This window comes from Triturus cristatus, chromosome 3_1 (genome assembly GCF_964204655.1).
Source record: "Triturus cristatus chromosome 3_1, aTriCri1.1, whole genome shotgun sequence".
Classification (NCBI taxonomy): domain Eukaryota; kingdom Metazoa; phylum Chordata; class Amphibia; order Caudata; family Salamandridae; genus Triturus; species Triturus cristatus.
In genome coordinates this window covers 977,135,601-977,156,319 of record NC_140583.1, presented here as the reverse complement: position 1 = coordinate 977,156,319, position 20,719 = coordinate 977,135,601, and the positions used below count along the sequence as shown (strand labels likewise).

The window sequence follows — 20,719 nt, the reverse complement described above, 5'->3', positions numbered from 1 at the left end:
CTTATTTTAGGCCTTTACATCAGCCTTCGGAGGAAGGGGAGGACTGGGAGGGGTCTGAAGACCCTCTACCAGCTCAGTGTGAGTATGACCCGGACTGGGCAGAGGAGCTGGGGGATCCCAGTGGTCTTGATACCTCTCCTGACCTTGGCATGCTAACTCCTCCTACCGTGGCTACTGAGGAGGGTGCAAGTTACGCAGTGGTGTTGCGTAGGGCGGCCGAGGCCCTCCACCTAGAGCTCCCTACAGTGGAAGTCAGGACTAACCTCCTGACAGAAGTGCTACCTCCTCGGAGCCATTGCTGCCTTTTAATGATGCACTTTCAGACGTTCTTTTGGGCGCCTGGTCCAGGCCCAACACAGGGGCTCCTGTGGATAGGAACGTGGCCCAACGCCATCGCTCAGCCCCGGGAGACCCCCCTTTTTCCTTTCCCACCACTCCACCCATGAGAGCTTGGTTGTCCAAGCCTCCATGTTCCAGAGTGTTTTCCCTACCGCCCCCCCGGACAGGGAGACAAACAGTTCGGGAAGAAGATTTTTTTCTTCCGCCAGTTCAGGGCTGCGGTCTGTGAATACCGCATGACTCTTGCGCCACCGTTCCCATACAGAGTGGGAATAACTGCCCAAGTGCTGCCTCAGTGTCCGGAGGAGGCCAGGACAGTGCTCTCTCAAGCTATTGCTGAAGGGAGGGATGCAACCAAGTTCACAATCAGTTGTGGCCTTGACCGCGCCGACTCGCTGGGCAAGGCGATTTCTACAACAGCAACAGTGGCGCTCCTCCGCCACGCCTGGCTGAGGACAACGGGCTTCTCTGGGGATGTCCAGAACACTCTCATGGACATGCCCTTTGATGGCATTCGCCTCTTTGGCAACCATGCAGATAGTGCGTTGGAGCGTTTTAAGGACTTGCGGGCTACGGGCAAGTCCTTGGGCCTTTTGGCCACTCGCCCTCCTCCACCTTCTGCATTTCGCTCCTTTTGTGGGCATGGAAGGGGAGCCCTGACAAGTTTTCTTCAGAGCCACAGGCCTACGCAGCAATAGTCCCAGCGCGGCTGTAGACATGGGACCCCCCGAGGTGGGCCAGGGGGCGGGTCAGTCCACCTCAACCCCGGCCACCACTGCCTCCAAACCTTCCTAGTCCGGTTTTTCAGGCCCATCAAACGCCAGTGGGCGGGAGGATTTGCCGTCCCTTCACCCACCGGCGAACCATCACTACGTACAGGTGAGTTTTACAAATAGTCCAAAGGGGCTACTCCCTCCCCTTCGAGGCTACCCCTCGAGCCATGCCACCCCAGTACCACCGCATGTCGGGGTATCACTTGGTACTTCTTCAACAGGAAGTCGTGGCCCTCTTGGCCAAGGGGGACATCGAGCGCCAGAAGTAGGTCTTAGTTGCTACTCCCACTACTTTCTGTTGCCCAAGAAGGACAAGGGCCTGCGTCCTATTTTGGACCTCCAGAATGTCAATCGCTTCCTCCGGAACGAGAAGTTCGAGATGTTAACTCTGGCTCAGGTCTTGTCTGCCCTCGACTCTGGAGAATGGATGGTAGCGTTGGTTCGGCAGGACGCATATTTCCATATTCCCGTCATGCCGGCCCACCGGTGCTACCTACGGTTCACGGTAGGCCACGAGCACTTTCAGTTTACCGTGCTCCACTTTGGCCTTACCAGCGCCCCTCGGGTGTTCACGAAAGTGATGGCGGTGGTCGTAGCTTATCTGCACAGATCAGGGGTTCCAGTCTTCCCCTATCTAGACGACTGGCTGTTGAAGGCTGGCTCGCCCCAGGCAGTCGTCTCCCATCTCCAGACTACAGCCGACCTCCTGCATTTGCTGGGGTTCTCCATCAATGTGCCAAAGTCGCACCTGATTCCCTCTCAGAAACTCTTCTTCATCGGAGCTTTTCTGGATACGATGCACTTTCGGGTCTATCCTCCTGAACGGCGAGTCCAGGATATTCAGGCTCTGATTCCGTTCTTTCGGCCTCTATATCCTGGGTTTCGGTCAGGATGACCCTGAGGCTACTGGGCCTCATGGCCTCCTGCATCCTGCTGGTCGATCATGCCAGATGGCATATGCGGGCTCTGCAGTGGGACCTGAAGTTCCAGTGGGTGCAGCATCAGGGGGACCTGTCCGAGTCCGTCCAGATCTCGGAGGGCACTGCACAGTTGCAGTGGTGGCTCACAAATCGGCCTTGGATCAATGGCAGAACTCTCTCCCTTCCCCCAACTGGAGCACACAGTGTGGCGGCCACATGGGAGAGGCGGAGATCAGAGGCCTCTGGTCTCCGGCAGAGTCCCGGCTCCATATCAACCTTCTGGAGCTCCGGGCGATCCGACTTGCACTGAAGGCATTCCTTCCCTCTGTCAAGGGGAGAGTAGTGCAGGTGTTCACAGACAACACCACCGCCATGTGGTACTGCAACAAACAGGGCGAGGTGGGGTTGTGGACCCTATGTCAGGAGGCTCTGCGCCTCTGGACATGTCTGGAACATCAGGGCATTTCCCTGGTGGTTCAACACCTGGCAGGTTCACTGAACACCAGGGTGGACAAACTCAGCCGCAGGTGCATGATTGATCACGAATGGCGTCTTCACTCGGACCTGGCGCAAGGTCTCTATCAACAGTGGGTAGAGCCTTGGTTAGATCTATTCGCCACCGAAGAGCAATGTCAGCTGTTCTGCGCGTTGGAATTTCCAAGGCGGCACTCGCTAGGTGAGGCTTTTCGTCGCGAGTGGAGTTGCGGTCTGTTCGCCTTTCCGCCTATACCACTTCTGCCCAGAGTGCTGAAGAAGATCAGGCGTGACCGGGCCCAAGTCATTCTTGTGGCTCTGGACTGGGCTTGAAGAGTTTGGTATCCCGAGCTACTCAGTATGACCATCGATCCTTCGATCCGACTGCCTCTTCGGGAGGATCTTCTGTCACAGCAGCAGGGGACGGTCCTCCACCTGAACCTGTCCAGTCTCCACCTCCTTGTGTGGAGATTGAGCGGCGGCAGTTGATTTCTTTCGACTTGCCTCCTGAAGTTTGTGAGGTCATTCTGGCGGCAAGTTGGTATACGCCTGCAGGTGTAACAAATTTGTGGCATGGTGCACAGCAAAGGCTGTGGATCCCCTTTCTGCCCCTCTTTCAGAAGTCCTGTTCCTTCTTTCTTTGGCCCAGCAGGGCTCTACTCTGGGCACTATCAAGGGCTACCTTTCTGCTATTTTAGCCTTCCTCAGGCTCCCTGATTAGCTCTCTTTTCAAGTCCCCTGTTGTAAATAGATTCCTCAAAGGCATTACTAACCTTTTCCCTCCTATTCCTTTTGTGATGCCGCAGTGGGACTTGAACCTGGTTCTCACTTATTTGATGTGCGCTCCTTTTGAGCCTCTTCACAACTGTCCTCTACATCTATTAACTTTGAAGACTGCTATCCTGGATGCCATCACCTCGGCTAGGAGAGTGAGTGAGCTCATGGCTTTCTTGTAAACCTTTTTCTATCTGTCCATCCGGACAAGGTTGTGCTCAGAACCCGTTCGTCCTTTCTGCCAAAAGTTGTCACTGCTTTTCACATCGGGCAAACCATCACTTTGTTCACCTTCTTTCTGCCTCCGCATCCTTCCAGAGAGGAAGAGACGCTCCACCGTCTGTACTCAAAACGTTCGCTCTCATTTTACTTGAACCGCACACAACAGTTCCGGGTGGATGACAAGCTTTTTGTTGGCTACGTAGGCGCCAAGAAAGGTCGGGCCATACACAAGCGGACTATCTCCAGATGGGTCGTCTTGTGTATTAATGCCTGTTATTCTCTGGCAAAGAAGGAGCCTCCGTTGGGGCTGCGCTCCCATTCCACCAGGGCGACTGCTGCCACTACGGCATTGAGATGTGGTGTCACCTTACAAGACATCTGTCAGGCAGCTATGTGGGCCTCGCTGCACACTTTTAGTAAGCATTGCTGCCTGCACAGCCAAGTCCGGAGTGACGGCTTCTTTGGCTGTTCAGTTCTAAAGTAAGGAATCTATCACTACTGTTTCTTACAGATATATCATTACCAAAGGTCAGTAACTTGTTTGTTATCCTAAGGACAAATGCTCAATTCCTGCCTAAGGTAGTAAGCAAATTCCACATGAACCTAAGCATACAGCTAGCTGTTTTCTTCCAAAACCTGCAACCACAACTAGAAAGAAGACTTCCTACCCTGGACATAAGAAGGGCTTTACTATACTATCTACACGAGACAAAACCAATCCATAAAGGCACTCAATTGTTTGTCTCTTAATCAAGGTCCAACAAGGGAGCACCCGTGACAAATGTGACAATAGCACGTTTGATTGTAGAGGCAATTCAAGTTTGCTATGCCTCCGCAGGAACAACTCTAAACACACGCCCAAAGGCCCTCTCAACAAGGAAAAGGGGGCAACCCTGGCCTTTATGGCATACATGCCAATAAACACCATATGTGCTGCGGTGACATGGGCATCCCCACACCCATTCACCAAACATTACTGCATGGATATACAGATGAATAAGGAAGCTCAAGTGGGACAAAAAGTACTTCAACACCTGTTTGGAAAGTCTTTCTCATCTTACCACAGCCACCCCAAGGAGGGGTAAACCGCTACATAATCTAATGCACAGCATACACATCCAGAAAAGGATTCATGCTGAAGAACCAAATGGTTACTTACCAGTAGGAGTAGTTTTGCAGCTTGAGCAGATTTCTGGAATCACATGCGGCCCACCCAACTCTCCCCAGAAGAAAAATGCTTACAGGTGGGACAAGATATCCTGAAACCAAAGAACTAACCTCTAGAGACAACAGGATTTAAGACATGCCCTAGCAAAAAAGGGGAAAAAAGAATCAAAAGATGGCTACCATGCACAGGAACTTCCGGGGTGCCGTCTGATGTTACACAAGGAATAGACCTAGCACCAAAAGGTGGTGGACGCAAGCAAAAATAAAACCAAATAAAAAACAAAGGTTATTCCGGACCCAACCACTGGATGGTGGCATAATGCACTGCATGTGAATCCAGCAAACTCTTCAAGATGCAAAAATACTCCTAATTGTAAATAGCCATTTTGTTATGCATGGGACCCCTTCAATGCATTTTTGTGTTGATGCATTAGAGAGACTGTTTAAATTTTTTCCCATGTCTCATGCAAAATCTGCACTTTTTAAGGATCATACGGATGTGCTGCATGCTTCTTATTTACACTCAAAACATTAAAGAAACAAAGCAGCGTAGGGCTCATGCTGCTCTCACAGAAAGTAAAAACAAGGAAGGCTTGGGTCCTGTACTCCCCAGACCGGAGCACCCAAATATTGAAATCACAGAAAGGTGTCAAGGGAGGTTTATTTTAAATATTCACGATAAACCTGAGACCACTAATTCTGAGGTTTTTGAGCATTTATTCTGCTTAGTTTTTATAATTCAAAAAGACATTCATCAATTGAACATGTCTTTTAAAAGGAAACACCACATTAGTGAATCAAACAATTGCAACACATTTGTATGAGTGATTTAGAACCATTTCTTTTGTGAGACAATATATACAACACATACATAATACCAAACGTTATTTGTGACAAAAATGTATACAACAAAGCAATGATCACAAGACAAACATCGATAAATTATGTGTGCCAGTCTGAAATTGAATTCTACTTAAGGGTGTTGACAACCTAGAAAAAGAGGAAAGTAATTTCTATTGAGTCCCCTCGTGGCACACCCTGTTCTACCGTCCCCCAGAGTCAGCAGCCAACGCGTTTCGAATCTTCAACAATTCCGGGATTCTCTTCAGGACTCTGACTTGGTTTGAGCTCTCAATTGTGCTGCAGACAGCTGTCCATTATCTGTTCTTCAATTCATAGTATTAATCGAGACTTAAATTTTTTGGGCGTGTGGAAGCTCTTGATAATGATTTAAAAACGGTCCAGAATCTTGAGACTCGTAAAATGTAGTTAGAGCTCGCGGGCTCATCGCCGTGAATTTCTTCTGCAATAATCCTGACTGTTTCCTTCAGCCATGCGAAAGCAGTTAGAAAATCATCTCGCTCCTCTCATTCGGCTGCCGATTTGAATAATACTATGAATTGAAGAACAGATAATGAACATCTGTTTGCTGCTGAGTGTGGGGGACGTTGGAACAGGGTGTGCCACGAGGGGACTGAATAGAAATTATTTCCCCCTTTTTCTAGGTTGTCAACACCCTTAAGTAGGATATGCATCCCCACCCTCCCACAGGCAGTAGAAGTGTCTTTGAATGAGCAATTGTCCGCCTTGTGTTTAGAGTGCAAATGCAGGACTGGTTTAATTTCAGGCTGGCACACATAATTTATCAATGTTTGTCTTGTGATCATTGGTTTGTTGTATATATTTTTGTCACAAATAACGTTTGGTATTATGTATGTGTTGATATATATTGTCTCACAAAAGAAATGGTTCTAAATCGCACATACAAATGTTGCAATTGTGTGATTTACTAATGTGGTGTTTCCTTTTAAAAGACATGTCCAATTGATTTATGAATGTCTTTTTGAATTATCAAAACTAAGCGGAATAAATGCTCAAAAACCTCAGAATTAGTTTTCTGAGGATTATCGCGTATATTTAAAAATAAACCTCCCTTGACACCTTTCTGTGTTCTCACAGAAGATGGCACAGGTTATAAAAGCAACAATTACTGGCATAGGTTTCTCTTAACAGTAGAGCCCTAGCAACCTTTATGGCACTGAAGTGGTATAGTAGGATCAATTTGATACTCAAGATGTTGAAGAGACAACATCCTGTAATGTGGAGCTATGCAGCCTATCTCTAAGGAGACTTCAACGTCATAAAAGCAAATGCATGCATGCTTACAAGCCAGCATTTTGAAACCGGAGCCTCTGAGTTGAAAAGCAAACAATAGTTCAATGTCAAAGGCTCAACATTCGACATAGCCATTGTAAAAAAAGTCCTTAAATGTTAAACAATAGTCCACCCAAGGACAAATGTACAAGAATTGACTCCTCTTTGCCAGATTATAGTTCTTGAAAGATGATTAGAAAGGATGCTTCTGCACCCTAAACAATTGTCGACATTGATGGAAGTCAGGATCCTTCAAGGTCTTTGGTGCTTTAAAACAAAAAAGTCCTAAAGGCTGGCATTATTTCAGAAAAAAATCTTCTAATGAGCAATTTGTCTGCTTACGAGACAATGCATAAGAAAACGGAGGAAATAAATCGATTCTGGATGGTCTTAAAGGTAGGCACACACTCTCCAGTGGGATTGGAACGTTCGGATGGTTTCTCATCTCTACATGATACAATTCCGCTTTGAAGCCAGAGGATGAAACTCGAAACATGAGGAAAAATATTGGGCAAGGATGGAAACCGGTTCCTCCCCGGAAGAGACATAATCTCTACATAAGCCATTTGGAGATGGCCATTCATCAAAAAATGTATCTCCTAGCAGAACATCCCTCAGGAGTAAACAATCAGATTGCAGCTCTGCTCAGCAGACAGACAACAGATCCACGAGTGGGAACTTCATCCTCAAGTTCTCCTCCCGTTCTTTCAGACATGGGGCTTCCCAGACATAGATCTGTTCTCCACACACCAAAACCCGAAAAGCCCAAACTTTGCCTCCAGGACCCACACCCATTATCCAAAGGCAATGCTCTATGGGTGAGCTGGTCAGGGATATTTGCCTACGCTTTTCGGCCTCTCCCACTCATTCCACTAGTGGTTCGGAAGCTTATGCAAACATCTCTCACACTAATGCTGGTAGCTCCTACTTGGGCCCGTCAGCCCTGGTGTACTACCCTGTTGGAACTCTCAGTAGTTCCTCATCAAAAACTACATCTCACATCTAGTCACCTCACACAGAGCCATGGAGAGATAAGACATCCAGACCCCAAACCTATGAACCTTGCGATCTGGCACCTGAAGTCATAAAGTTTGGTTACCTGAATCTTCCACTAGACTGTATGAATAGCATTAAAGAGGCCAGAAGACCTACTACAAGAGCCTGCTATGCAGCAAAATGGGAGTGGTTATTTATTGTAACAACAACCATATTGTGAGAAAGTGGCTCTGTATATACTGTTCCTTAATAGGTACAGGGTGTACAGAGTCCACAGACCCCAAGGGTTTAACAGAGGTTAAAGTTAGATATAACCTTACTCTCCAAAGTGGTAGCCTGGTCGAGCAGTAAGGCAGTATCAGAGGACGTGTAAAGAATTTGTTGTACACACTCAGTCAGCAAATAGTTCCACACACTCCATAACTGAACTCTAGGCCAATGGTTTGTATATAAAAAATATATGCTTGTTTTATTTTAGAACCAACACTTGGAATTAAAATATACTTTCTCGACAAGAGATGTTTCATAAAAATACTTTTGTATATGCAATAGACTTTTTATCAAACAGTTACAAATAGTTGCAGTAGGCAACACTATTTCTAAACACAATACATTGAGCTCAATGATAAATTCAAATTATATGCAACAGATTACTTTCAGATTACTTTTGTAATTCCAGGCTTGGATCCTAGATCCAGTCCTGGGTCAGTTCTCAGAATCAGCTGTTGAAAGTCGACTTTGGTACTGTACTGATTTTTAACTAATATTTAGCTATTTCAAAAGTGAGCACTTAGAAAATATTTCAGAGCAAACAATCAATGATTCCCTATGGAAGGAAATATAGGTTACAGGTACAGTAGGTTATCGTTACTTTTGTAATCCAGTACTGGGTGTCTGGGTTCAGTACTGGGACATTTATCCAAAACAGGTAAGTAATTACGTTTTCAGATGTTATACGATTTTTGAGGAATATTTAGAAATTGCAGAAATTAACACTTAGAAGAAATTTCACAGAAAAGCAGTCAATGGTTTATTATGGGAAAAAATGGGTTTACTGGTAGGTATAGATGTGAGTATTCTTCCGAGCCAGTGCTGGGCACCAAGATCCAGCACTGTGAGCCCACCTGAGAACAGGTGAGTTTTTGCGTTTTTGTCGCTCGGCTGATTTTTAGTGAATATTTGAAGATTTGAAAAGTCCACACTTAGACGAAATTTCAAGAAAAAGCCAGTCAATGTTACCCTATGTAGAAAATAGAGTTTGCGGTTTTCAGGTAAGTTCTCGGCTGGCAAAGGTGAGGTTCTGGGCATAGACTCAGGGGTCCCCCAAGGTCAGATAGGCACAGTTAGTTCACCCTCAGCGGCTCTAGGGCAGCCGGGTGCAGAGAGAGTTAGGCCCAATGTTAGCCTATGAGGAATAGGGGGGCCTGGTTTGGTGGCTGCTGACTAGCAGGCCACGCGGCTGTGGGAGCTGGGCTCCTGGTCACTCACTCAGGGCAAGTGGGGAAGTAGGCTAGTGTAGAGATTGCACTGCCAGGGCCACTCGGGCGGCTGGGTGCAGGGTGCTTTTGAGCCGTCGGGCGCTCAATGGAAATCAATGGGAATGCTCCGGTTAGGAAAAAGGCTGCAAGCTCGGGGACGAGGATGCTTCAGGTGCCACCACCACTTCGAGAGGTAAGTTGGGTAGTTGTAGGTTAGGTGGGTACCCCGGGATTGGGCACAGGGGGCCGCAGGGCGCCGCGTGCAGGGGTGCCTTTTCGTGTCGGGAAATCTTACCCTCTGATGATCGCGGTTGGGGGGGGCACCTTGTTCCGAGGCTGCAGGCTTCTTCCGGAATGTCGAGGGGGGTCCTTGGGTGCCGGACTCGGGGTCACAGTCGCCGTGGGGTCGTCCTCAGGGTCTTCGTCCACTCCGGCACTGGCCAGGCTTGGCTGGTGCAGAGTGTGCTGGGTTCGCGGTTCCGGGCTGCTGCCAGGGGTTAGAAATAGGTTTCTGAGTAGAGCCTCTACTCATGGGAGTCCCAGGGGCTTAGAGCCAAAAGGTAGCCAGGTCCTCCGGGGTTGGTGAGGTTGCTGGCCACGAGAGATGCCGCGCTGGTGCAGGTTCGGGAGTCGACAGGCCGGTAGGGCTGGGGCCAAAGCAGTTGGTGTCTTCTTCCCTTTTTAGCAGCTGCAGGGCAGGTCTTTGTTCTTCTTGCTCTTCTTGTAGTTTTTCGAATCTGGGGAAGGAAGGTTCAGGGTGCCCCTAAATACAAGATTTAGGGGCGTTGCAGGTAGGTGAAGGCCAGGGACCAATGGGTCCTTGTCCTGGGGTGGGTACACCCCCTATCCTGCCTCTCTCCTGTGGGAGGGGGCCAGTAACCTAATCCTGATAGGGTAGGGCCTCCCATCTTCAAGATGGCGAGAGCCCGGAGATGTGCTTCACCTCGCCTCCCCCACCTGAGGGGTGGGGTGGGCAGGCTGGCACATCCCCTGTCCCTGCATGGGGTTTCCGGCCAAGCTTCCCGCCAGAGTGGGGGGTTGCAGTGGCCTGGGGAAACTCCAAGAGGCAGCATGCCTTTGAAGCTTCCCTTTGCTCATCCTGGGGGAGGAGATTTATCACCTCACCCAGGATGTGCATTGTTGCAGGCCCTGAAGTACTGGGTATTTTAGACCCAGCGGTGCAGGGGCACACACCCTATGACTTCTGGGTTTCACCCTGTTCCGGACCTACAGAAACACAGAGTCTTCTGGGTGAAGTCAAAGAATCGTTTATTGGCTGCAGACCAATGACAGGTATCCTAGAAGTACAACAGCGTGTATGTTCTCAGGAGACTGCTGAAAATCATAGGAACGGACTTAATCTTAAATACGCTTTTCCTTGCCTCAAGCATACATTCCTAGGTTTTATGATACGGCAATATACAAGTGTACATTACAAAGAAAAGGCAGAGTCATGATGACCATCCCACATTCCAGTTCGGCCAGCCCACAATGATCTATACAGTAAGGTTCAGATCCCACGTTTGATGTAAACAGACCCCCCAATAAACATGAGCATCTCCTGTTTTGGGAAACAAGTCATAAAGCAGGAACAAGCAGGTGTAGAAGAGATTAGCCGGGGGATTGTGTAGAATGAAAGGGTTTTATGACGGGTCAAGCCCTGATGCTAATCACAGGTGGACGGAGGAAGGGGAGCTCGTGAGACTGGTTTGACCCAGGGCAGCAGAGCCAGCTGCCCAGGTCACAGAGAAGTCAGGGGGAAAGCCCATGTACTGTGAGGCCCGTATTTACTCCATTATAGCCTATGTGAGGGCAATGACAAGATGGCCACTGCTTCCAAAATGGAATCCGCGTAGTGCAAGCAGAATAACGTGTACACAGTGCATTCATAGCTAGAACGGTATATAAAGCACTCGTACATGCCGCATTTACCATTTGCGGTTTGCTAATACCAAGATAGACAGGGGTAGAGCCCCGTCCCCTACGCGGTCCCGAGTATTAAAGTACGACAGCCCGGGAGAGCAGGGGCTCTCCCACCCAGGGGTCCAGCAACGTGTCTGCTGTGTGGCAGCCTGGGCAGCCTCAGAGCAGACGTGGATTGTAGGTTAGTTGTAAGGGGGCATCTCTAAGATGCCCTCTGGGGTGCTTGGTACATTAAATCCCACCCTGGCATCATGGTGGGTTTAATGTGCTGAGAAGTTTGATACCAAACTTCCCAGTCTTTAGTGTTGCCATTATGGTGCTGTGGAGCTCGTGTTTGACGAGCTCTCAGCACCATGTACTCTTAAATGGCAGCACTGCACTTACAGTGCCCAGGAATGGACCTGGGTACTGTAGGGGCACAGGGCTCCTGCTCCTGTGCCCACACCATGGGCATAAGGCACCCAGCCAGAGGGGTGGCTGATATATGCCATGGCATTGTAGGTGATGGGCATGGCACACAGAGATGTGTGTCATGTCGACTCTTCATTTTGTCCTGCACCCAGACACTCAGCCTGCAAAGGCAGTGTGTGTGTGTAAGGGTACAGGGCCTCTAAGGGTGGCACAAATGAGTGCTGCAGCCCTCAGAGGCCTTCCCTGGTCACAAGGCCCTGGGTACCTAGGGTACCATTTACTAGGGGCTGACATGTGGCCAGGGTTTGCCAATTTGGAGTTTGTGTGGTTTAAGGAAGGAACATAGGCCCTGGGCACCTGGTTGGCAGGAGTCCAAGGTACACTCAGTAAAAGTACATTCAGCAATTTAGCAAAAAGTGGGGACACACCATGCAAGAAAGATGGCACTTTCTCACACATATCAACCTGCTTGCTGCTTCTATTCAAAATATCGTTTGCTATTTATTACATTTACAACACTCCAATTTAACGTACACATCTATACGCTTACATCTCGCTGCAATAGCCGCTTATCTTGTGCCTGTTATTAAAGCTTTGAAGGAAGGACTTAAAATAGTTTACTTCCCAAACTTCCACCTGCCCCAGTGTGGAATCTTAACATTGTCCTTACCAGACTGAGTCCACCATTCAAGCCATTGCATAAATGTAAAGTGCAATTTCTCAATTTGGAAAGTTGCTTTCCTCATTGCTGTTGCATCACTAAGGAGAGTGGGTGAGCTTCAGGCATTAACCATAGAAGAACAATGTTTACAAGTACACCAAAACAAAGTGGTTCTCCGCACTAACCCTAATTTTCTACCTAAAGTTGTTTGTGCCTTCCACATCCACCAATCTGTGTTCTTTCCTCAACCAGATTCTGTGGCAGAAAGTGCTCTACACACCTTTGATGTTAAAAGAGCATTACTCTATTACATAGAAAGGGCAAAACCTTTTCATAAAACAAAACTGTCGTTTTTGCTCCACCACTCAAAGGCAATCCCATTTTTTTTAAAGATGTTTTTATTAAATTTCACATTAATTAGGCACAGGCAGGGGTGCCCCATGTCACCCTATCTGTTCGCCCTGGCAATGGAGCCCCTAGCTGCTTGGGTGCGTGTCGATGCGCAGGTGTCAGGGCTCGAATGGGCCAATGGTTTGTCGGATCGTATCGCTTTATATGCGGACGACGTGCTATTCTTTCTTAAACAACTGGATAGGACTGGCCCGCGGTTGTTGCATATCATGCAGGTGTTTGGGGAGACTACCAGCTTGTATATGAATGAGCGTAAGTCTACCCTTTGGGTCCTGGGGGGAGGGGCTGACCCTGGTGCCTGGGCCTCCGCTGTGCAGGTGGCGCGTGGGGGGCTGAAATATTTCGGTGTGTTCCTCTCGGACGCTCGGTCGACTTCCTGGGAAAAGAACTTGGTGCCGGTATGGAACAAGGTGCGTGAAGATCTCCGAGTCTGGTCCAACATGCCCCTATCTATATATGACCGCTCAGCCATTTTCAAGATGGTTGCTCTTCCTCGATTTCTGTATCAGTTGCAAAACCATCCATATCCTATATCCTCGGGTTGGTTCCGCCAGGTGAATGCGACTCTGGGCCAGTTTCTCTTGGGCGGGGGGGTTGTGAGGGTGGCTCTCCGTACTTGCTTTAAATCCACGTATTGCGGGGGACTTGCTACTTCCGACATTATCTCGTACTATATGGCCTCCCACCTTCTGGTCCTTAACCCCTTGCATGCCCGCCCCTTTCCCCGCCCAGTGCCGCGCTTTGTATTAGCGGGCGGAGTTCATGACGAGCTGGACTCGTCATGGGCACAGCGCCACCGCAGCCCATGACTAGTCCAGCTCGTCATGGGCACTGAAGGGGTTAATGAATGGTGGTATGGCGACAGGTCGGATCCGGCGTATATCCTTGAGCGTCGCTTAATGGGAGATCATTCACTGCATACACCTTTATTCTGCGCCCTTGCGGCACTCTTTGCCGAGTGTGACACGACTGGTGTTTCAGGTTTGGAGACAGGCGTTGCGGAGGATGGGCTGGTGGAATCGCCTAACTAGAGAGACGCCGCTTTGGCGAAATGGAGGCCTGCCGCAGTTGGCGACCTTGCCCGGCTTCCAGGACTGGGATGCGATTGGGATCTCCACTTAGGGGGATGTCATGAGGGGTCCTGTCCTGAAATCCTTCCAAGATTTGCAGAACGACTTTCAAATGCCGCTCACTCAATTTTTTAAATATCTGCAGTTCCGGCATGCTCTCTCTCCCAGCTTGGCGGGTCTGGAGGAGCAGGACGATTTCAGTCCAATAGAGGCGAAAGTTTTCATGAGGGATTTGCGGGACCATAAGATATCGAAAATATACCAGTCCCTTGTGACACACTGCTCCACATCTCTGCAGCGTTTCCGTGGGGTATGGGAGGAGGATGTTGGCCCACTTGAGGAGGAGGACTGAACGGAGGCTCTGGCCTCCCCACGTGGGGCGGCCATTGCCATGAGCCTTCGACTCATCCAGTTTAAATACCTCCATAGAGTGTATTTTACTAGAGTTAGACTGTACAGGGCTGGTCTGGTGGCATCCCCGACTTGCCTTCGCTGCTTGCATGAAGAAGGGACGCTGCTACATACTATATGGGATTGTTCTGCGCTAACTAGGTTCTGGCGGGGTGTACTGGCATGCCTCTCGGAGGTTCTGGGTTGGGACCTCCCTCGGTCTCCTAAACTAGTGCTCCTGCATTTAATGGACGATATAGGGGGCAATGTCTACAAGCGTCACCTGATGCTCCTGGGCTTTACCCTTGCCAAGCGCGACATTGCGAGGGCTTGGAAGGCTACGGCCGCACCCTCCGTGTCAGTGTGGAAGGCAGGGCTGGATTTCTGCATGGGCCTGGAGGCCCCCATTTTTGTGGCACGGGGCTGCCCGCGTAAACATTATAAAATCTGGAAATGGTGGGCAGATTACAGGGGATTGGAATTGGAACCCACTCCAGCGTAGTAATTGTGTGGGTGGTAGTCTTTCTCTCCTTTGTTTTTGGGGGGCATGTAACGTATGTGTATTGGGCGAAGTGGTGTCTTACGGACATGTTCCATAGCGAGAGTAAAACTGTAGCTCCGAACATACTTGCTGCTTTTGCTGGGTTAACGGTGCGATGGGGTGGGGGGTGTTCTTTGTTCGGTTGTTTAATGGGGTTGCATTTCATATGCATGTCCCTTATGTATCTCTTTTGTTATTTTGTTATTTCATGAGAAAACTGTCAAAGCCAGGATTTTGTTTATTGATGCTACGGAAGCCTCTGGGTTACAGAGCTCCGCTAAATGTATATTTGACATATAAAATGTCTTTACAAAAAAAAAAAAATTCACATTAATTAAAGTAACATACATAATCCACTCGACAATTTGACATATTACTTCGTATGTTAAAACCTTTAGGGAGGAAACATTAGTTATAATCATGGTATAGCCATGTGCCTCTCTCCATTGCGTTCAAGAAAAAACAGGGGAACTAAGGAACCAAGGTAATAGTTATATAGGAAAAACAATGGTTCCTGTGGAATAATATAATATGAGGTTATGTTACATAAGCACAATCGCGATATAGAGGGTTTAGATATTGGCAGAGCGCGAAGGAACCACTAACACACCGATTACAGTGTAGTGTATTGTATGGATTTTTTAAACAATAAAGTTAGGAGTAAACATTATACATCAAAATAACATTTGTGCAGTGTCCCAAGTGACAAAGGGAACCTAAACCTAAGTGACAATGTGAATATTAAATACAAGGTTTCCACAGTTTGTACAAGTAGACCATTATCATAATAATTCAATTTGAACAGCAGCTATATACAGTGATATGTGCTGGGGAAATGGTTTGCTTCTTCTGTATGTCGACGGCGTTTCGACCCTCAAAACAATGTGGGGTCTCTTCAGGACTATTGATGAAGGGACATCTGAATATATGGTTGCGCAGCCTTGTGAAAATGATGTGCCACACGTGAAGAAAAGTGGAAAAAGGTTTACTCACATGAGGACCTGTCCGGCTACTCAATGTGAGGACTGGCTGTCAATCCAATGGGGTATGTAGGTGGGTCAGAGGGGCTCAATTAATTATACGCCACAGCCGTAGCGTTGTATAATCCCTTTGTGGATTAACAGTGACCATGCACTGAGAGTATTTCTCGGTAGAAGAGTGGTTAAGAGGGACAGTGCTCCACGTGAAGATTGAGAAAAAGCTGCGTCAGTCAGCTTGATCAGGTACAATGACTATATCGCGATTGTGCTTATGTATCATAACCTCATAGTATATTATTCCACAGGAACCATTGTTTTTCCTATATATCTCTCCATTGCGTTGCATTTCCAGTTCCACTGATGGGGAGACACATAAGTCACCTCGGTAGGCGTTCCACTTGCCCCATTTCTTGTCCCATTTCTTAGGACACCCTCTTGCTTTAAACACCTCTTTTTCTGCTATCATGCATGTATCTTATTGTCTTACCCATAGTCTGGGTGAAGGTTTATCCACCAACCCCCACCTCCTCGCAATCTCACTTTTAACTGAAGTGTATCCCAATGTTGTCAATTGTTGTTCTACCTCAGTGAGGTCAGTCTGGCAATCCTATTTCTACATCTGGTATTGCACGATGGATAGGTAAATGCATTCAAACTTGCTATGCAAATGCAAAGAGAATTTTACCAATTCCCCCTAGGGCACATTCCAACCGCAAACTAGGGGCTTCTATGGCTTTCCTAGGAAACATTCCCATAGCTGACATCTGTAAAGCTCCGACATGGTCTACACCACAAACCTTTACAAAACACTATTGTGTAGATGTTAGCTAGCCAATAAGCTAATGTAGGCCAGGCAGTTCTACGTACAGTATTTCAAATGACTGCAACAGCTGCAGGTTAGACACCGCTTTGGGAGATTACTGCTGTATAGTCCATGCAAAGCATGTGATCTACAGCTCACATGCCTCAAACAGAAAATGCTACTTGCCCAGTATGCATCTGTTCTTGGCATGTAGAGCTGTAGATTCACATGCGCACTTCCACCTCCCCGGGTAGCTGTACCTGTTCCAGTGCTATTTTACTTAGATACATACACATGGACATCTCTATTCTAATCTTACTAACTCCATTCTCACACTCTGTGGGAAAACAATCTAACAATGAACTTGATGCCCATGCACACTATCACCGAAAGGAGGAGTCCCCCACCTCGTGACTGGAAAAGACTTCTTCGAACGAAAACAAAGTGCAAACCTCTGGACCCAACACTAGATGGCAGACTTATGCAAAGCATGTGAATCTACAGCTCTACATGCCAAGAACAGATGCATACTGGGTAAGGAGCATTTTCCTTACCAAAGGTAAGGGATATGTTCAGTAGGAGTGCAGGAAGGCCAGATCTTGTTACATTTGTTTGACACTGCTTGCACTTCACACCCGCTCAAAGCTGCAGGAGAACTGCTGCATAATCTTTGCACAACATGTGTATCTAAAAGAGGTTCTTGCTGCCAAAATAAGTAGCTACTTAACTGACAGTAGTTTTGGAGATAGACTGGCTTCTACCGTCTCCAATGGTGAAAAAGAAGAGTTGGGGTACAAAAATAAAATCAAACTTTGCATATTTCCAAATCAAGACAGGTGTGTAGTATTTAAATAGTGCTCCCGGTTTTATTGTGTTTGGTTTTTTTAACGTTTCCGTCTGAATTCCTCCATATTTCTTTTTTGGCAAAAGTATCATTTATCCATATCCAGTCATACATTTTCTCATGTATTTAACTGATAAAAATGCACTCGTAGTTTGCCTGTCGTGTTTTAGCAATGAAGCAGGCAAATATAAAAAAAAAAAAAACACCTACATCTAAATATTAGCATCCTATACAAATGTAAGTCAACATAATACAGACCTATTTAAAGAAATCTCATCCTGTTTTATATTTATTCCTCTGGCTGTGTATGTGTGCAGCTGTTGAATTGTTATTCATGAAGGTCAGCATGGAGAGACAATTGTAAGATGCACAATTTTCTGTATTTAGCCACTTTTAAAAATAAACACAGACAGGACACATTGTTTTCGGTCTGTAAATATCAGTAATAATTGAAAATTGTGAGCCGTGTATAAAAAGAAAAACAAATTTGAAGATGGGAGACTACTTATTGGGCTGATGGCACCCAACACCTTATATCCTACTAAGTCATACTTGCTTAACCTGCACTCAAAATAAAGCTTTGGTGGAATCATGCACAATATTTAAATCTAGAAGTCTCAAACTGCTACGCTGTTAGAGGCATACATTTTATAGAACTATCCGCTAAAATTGTACTGTAATGAATGACATCTTTTCAGGAGAAATGTTGGTAGATTTAATTGGTAAAGAGTGGATGGTTTGATTTGCTCACTAGCCGACCTCTTATGGTAGAGTGCTGAGATTGTTTTATATTTATGTAGCTGTGTAGTTACATCGGCTGCAGTGCTTTGGATTAATCTGTTTTTCCTCTTATGAAAACTGAAGAACTTGCCTTTTTCATTTTTTATTATAGGTTACCCAGTTCTGGCTCCGGCTGCATACTATGACCAAACAGGAGCCCTGGTGGTGAACACTGGAGCACGAAATGGACTTGGAGGGCCTGTCCGGCTGGTGGCACCACCCCCTGTCATTATCAGCCCCTCTGCAGCACAAGCAGGCAAGCATTTCTCCCTGTTTGGTGATTGGTTAAGGTTTCATCTTTTTTATTTTTACTTTGGTTTTTTTATTGAGTTTTTATATGAAGATTCAGCTTGTTGCTTTAATGGATTAAATGTTGAGCTATCCACTCAATATCTTATCATTGCCACAAAAAAGTCACACACAACACTTAGAAGTGACTTCTTCGGAATACAGGTTGACTGTCAGTGTATTTCTCTAGGAACAGGTCTTCCATTTCTTCCTACCAGATATTCTTGCTAATTCTGCTTTATTTTTTTAATGTTGACCTTTGGAACTTAGTTGTGCCATCCTCAAAACATTATTAATTTACCAGTCACTGCCTTTTTATAGCTTTTCTCCTCTTTGTAGCATCTTCTTATTGTATCCAAGCTTCGTTCTCTGAAGGATATATACTTACACTCAGTACCATTGATTTTTTTGGTAGCAGGATGATAATCTGTTTATTTATAGATTTCCCCCCTTCCTTCATCATGAGATCTTCAGAACATAGATCAGGTCTTTTTATTGTGGAGTGCGTGCTACTTATTCATCAGATAAATGCATGTCACGAAAAGTCATAGAGGTTAACAGATAAGTCTGTTCTGATTTTAAAGGCTGTTATACATCCAAATGTTGTCATCGACCACTCATCAAGTGTGCTTCAGTTGCGTGAGAGATGGAATTCGCCTAAGGAGAACTGGTGGTCCTTAGAGTGAGCCTTATTTCACAGTTCCTTTTGGAATCCATCAGTTTATATGGGTCCAAGTGTTTTGTATTGATCTGAGACAGAGGTCTGCATGGCCTCATGATGAGCCATACCATGGAAAGGGAACGTGTGCTGAAAAATAGAATGGACTGGAGACTTTTTCCCCCACCCACCATCAGCCCCGTTTATAGTCGCGAGACCAGGCTGGAATCTTTGAGATAAATATTACCTTGACCCCAACAAAATCATAATTCTTAGTGTAAAAGACTCTATATAGTCCAAATTAATCCTGTCATTCACCAGCTAACCCTGAATTGCACACCCTTACATCCTTCATACCTTTCAAAGACATGGTGAAGGGGAAGGGAGTCTAATTATAACTGGAAGAACCTTTCACGGTCGAGTCAGTTGGGAGTCTTCCTAGAGTAGTGTAGATAAACCAAGCCTTAGCACAGCCAATAGGTCTGGTATTAATTGCCAGCCTTTTGCATTTGTCAGTGCTTCTTTTATTTTGTCATGGTTTTTGCCGGTGGGTGCCGGATTCGTGGTCACAGTCGCCGGGGGAATGTCCTCTGGGTCTTTGTCCACTCTGGCACAGGCTAGGCTTGGCGGGTGCAGTGTGTGCAGGGTTCGCAGTTCCGAGCTGATGCCAGGGGTTAGAAACTTGCTTTGAGCAGAGCCACTGCTTGTGTGAGTCCCAGGTGCTCAGTCACAAGGTAGCCAGGTCCTCCGGGGTTTGTGAGGTTGCTGGCCACAGGAGTTGCCTGGATTTAGCAGGAGCAGGTTCGAGGGTCGACAGGCCGGTAGGACTGGGGCCAAATCAGTTGGTGTCTTCCTCTTCTTAGCAGCTGCACGGCAGGTGGTCTTTCTTTTTGTTCTTCTTTGCTAGTTTAGAATCTGGAATCTGAGGAAGGAAGGTTCAGGGTGCCCCTAAATACTAGATTTAGGGGCGTTACAGGTAGGTAAAGGGCAGGGACCAATGGGTCCCTGACCTGGGGTGGGTACACCCCCTATCCTGCCTCTCTCCTGTGGGAGGGGAGCAGTAGCCTAGTCCTGATTGGGCAGGGCTTCCCATCTTCAAGATGGCGAAAGCCCGGAGATGTGCTTTACCTTGCCTCTCCCACCTGAGGGGTGGGGTTGGCAGAGGCTGGCACATCCCCTGTCGTTACTTGGGGTTTCCGGCCAGTCTTCCCGCCAGAGTGGGGGTCAGAACCGGTAGGGGCCAGTTGCTGAATACAGCTAGCGGCCTGGAGAAGTTCACAAAGGCAGCATGCCTTTGAAGCTTCCCCCTGTCCATCCTGGGGGAGGAGACCTAGCACTTTGCCCAGGATGTGCATTTTTGCAGGCCCAGGAGAGCAGGGGCTCTCCATCCAGGGGTCCAGCAACATGTCTGCTGTGTGGCAGCCTCTCCGACAAGACGTGGATTGTAGGTTAGGTTTCAGGGGGCCATCTCTAAGATGCCCTCTGTAGTGCTTTGTACATTAAATCCCACACTGGCATCAGTGTGGGTTTAATGTGCTGAGAAGTTTGATACCAAACTTCTCAGGCTTCAGTCTTGCCATTATGGTGCTGTGGAGTTCGTATTTGACGAGCTCCCAGCACCATATACTCTAAAATGGCAGCACTGCACCTGCAGTGCCCAGGA

The 20,719-nt window shown here is 47.2% G+C and overlaps 1 protein-coding gene across 24 annotated transcripts in view; it reads left to right on the top strand.

Annotated features, from left to right (window-relative positions):
• Positions 1–20,719, top strand: part of PUM1 (pumilio RNA binding family member 1) — an 897,051-nt gene that overhangs the window by 459,334 nt on the left and 416,998 nt on the right. For all 24 annotated transcript variants that reach the window (XM_085645644.1, XM_085645641.1, XM_085645638.1 and 21 more), the window contains one exon: positions 18,223–18,366. In XM_085645644.1, coding sequence (XP_085501770.1) covers positions 18,223–18,366 — 144 coding nt within the window. The remainder of the gene's footprint in view (positions 1–18,222; positions 18,367–20,719) is intronic.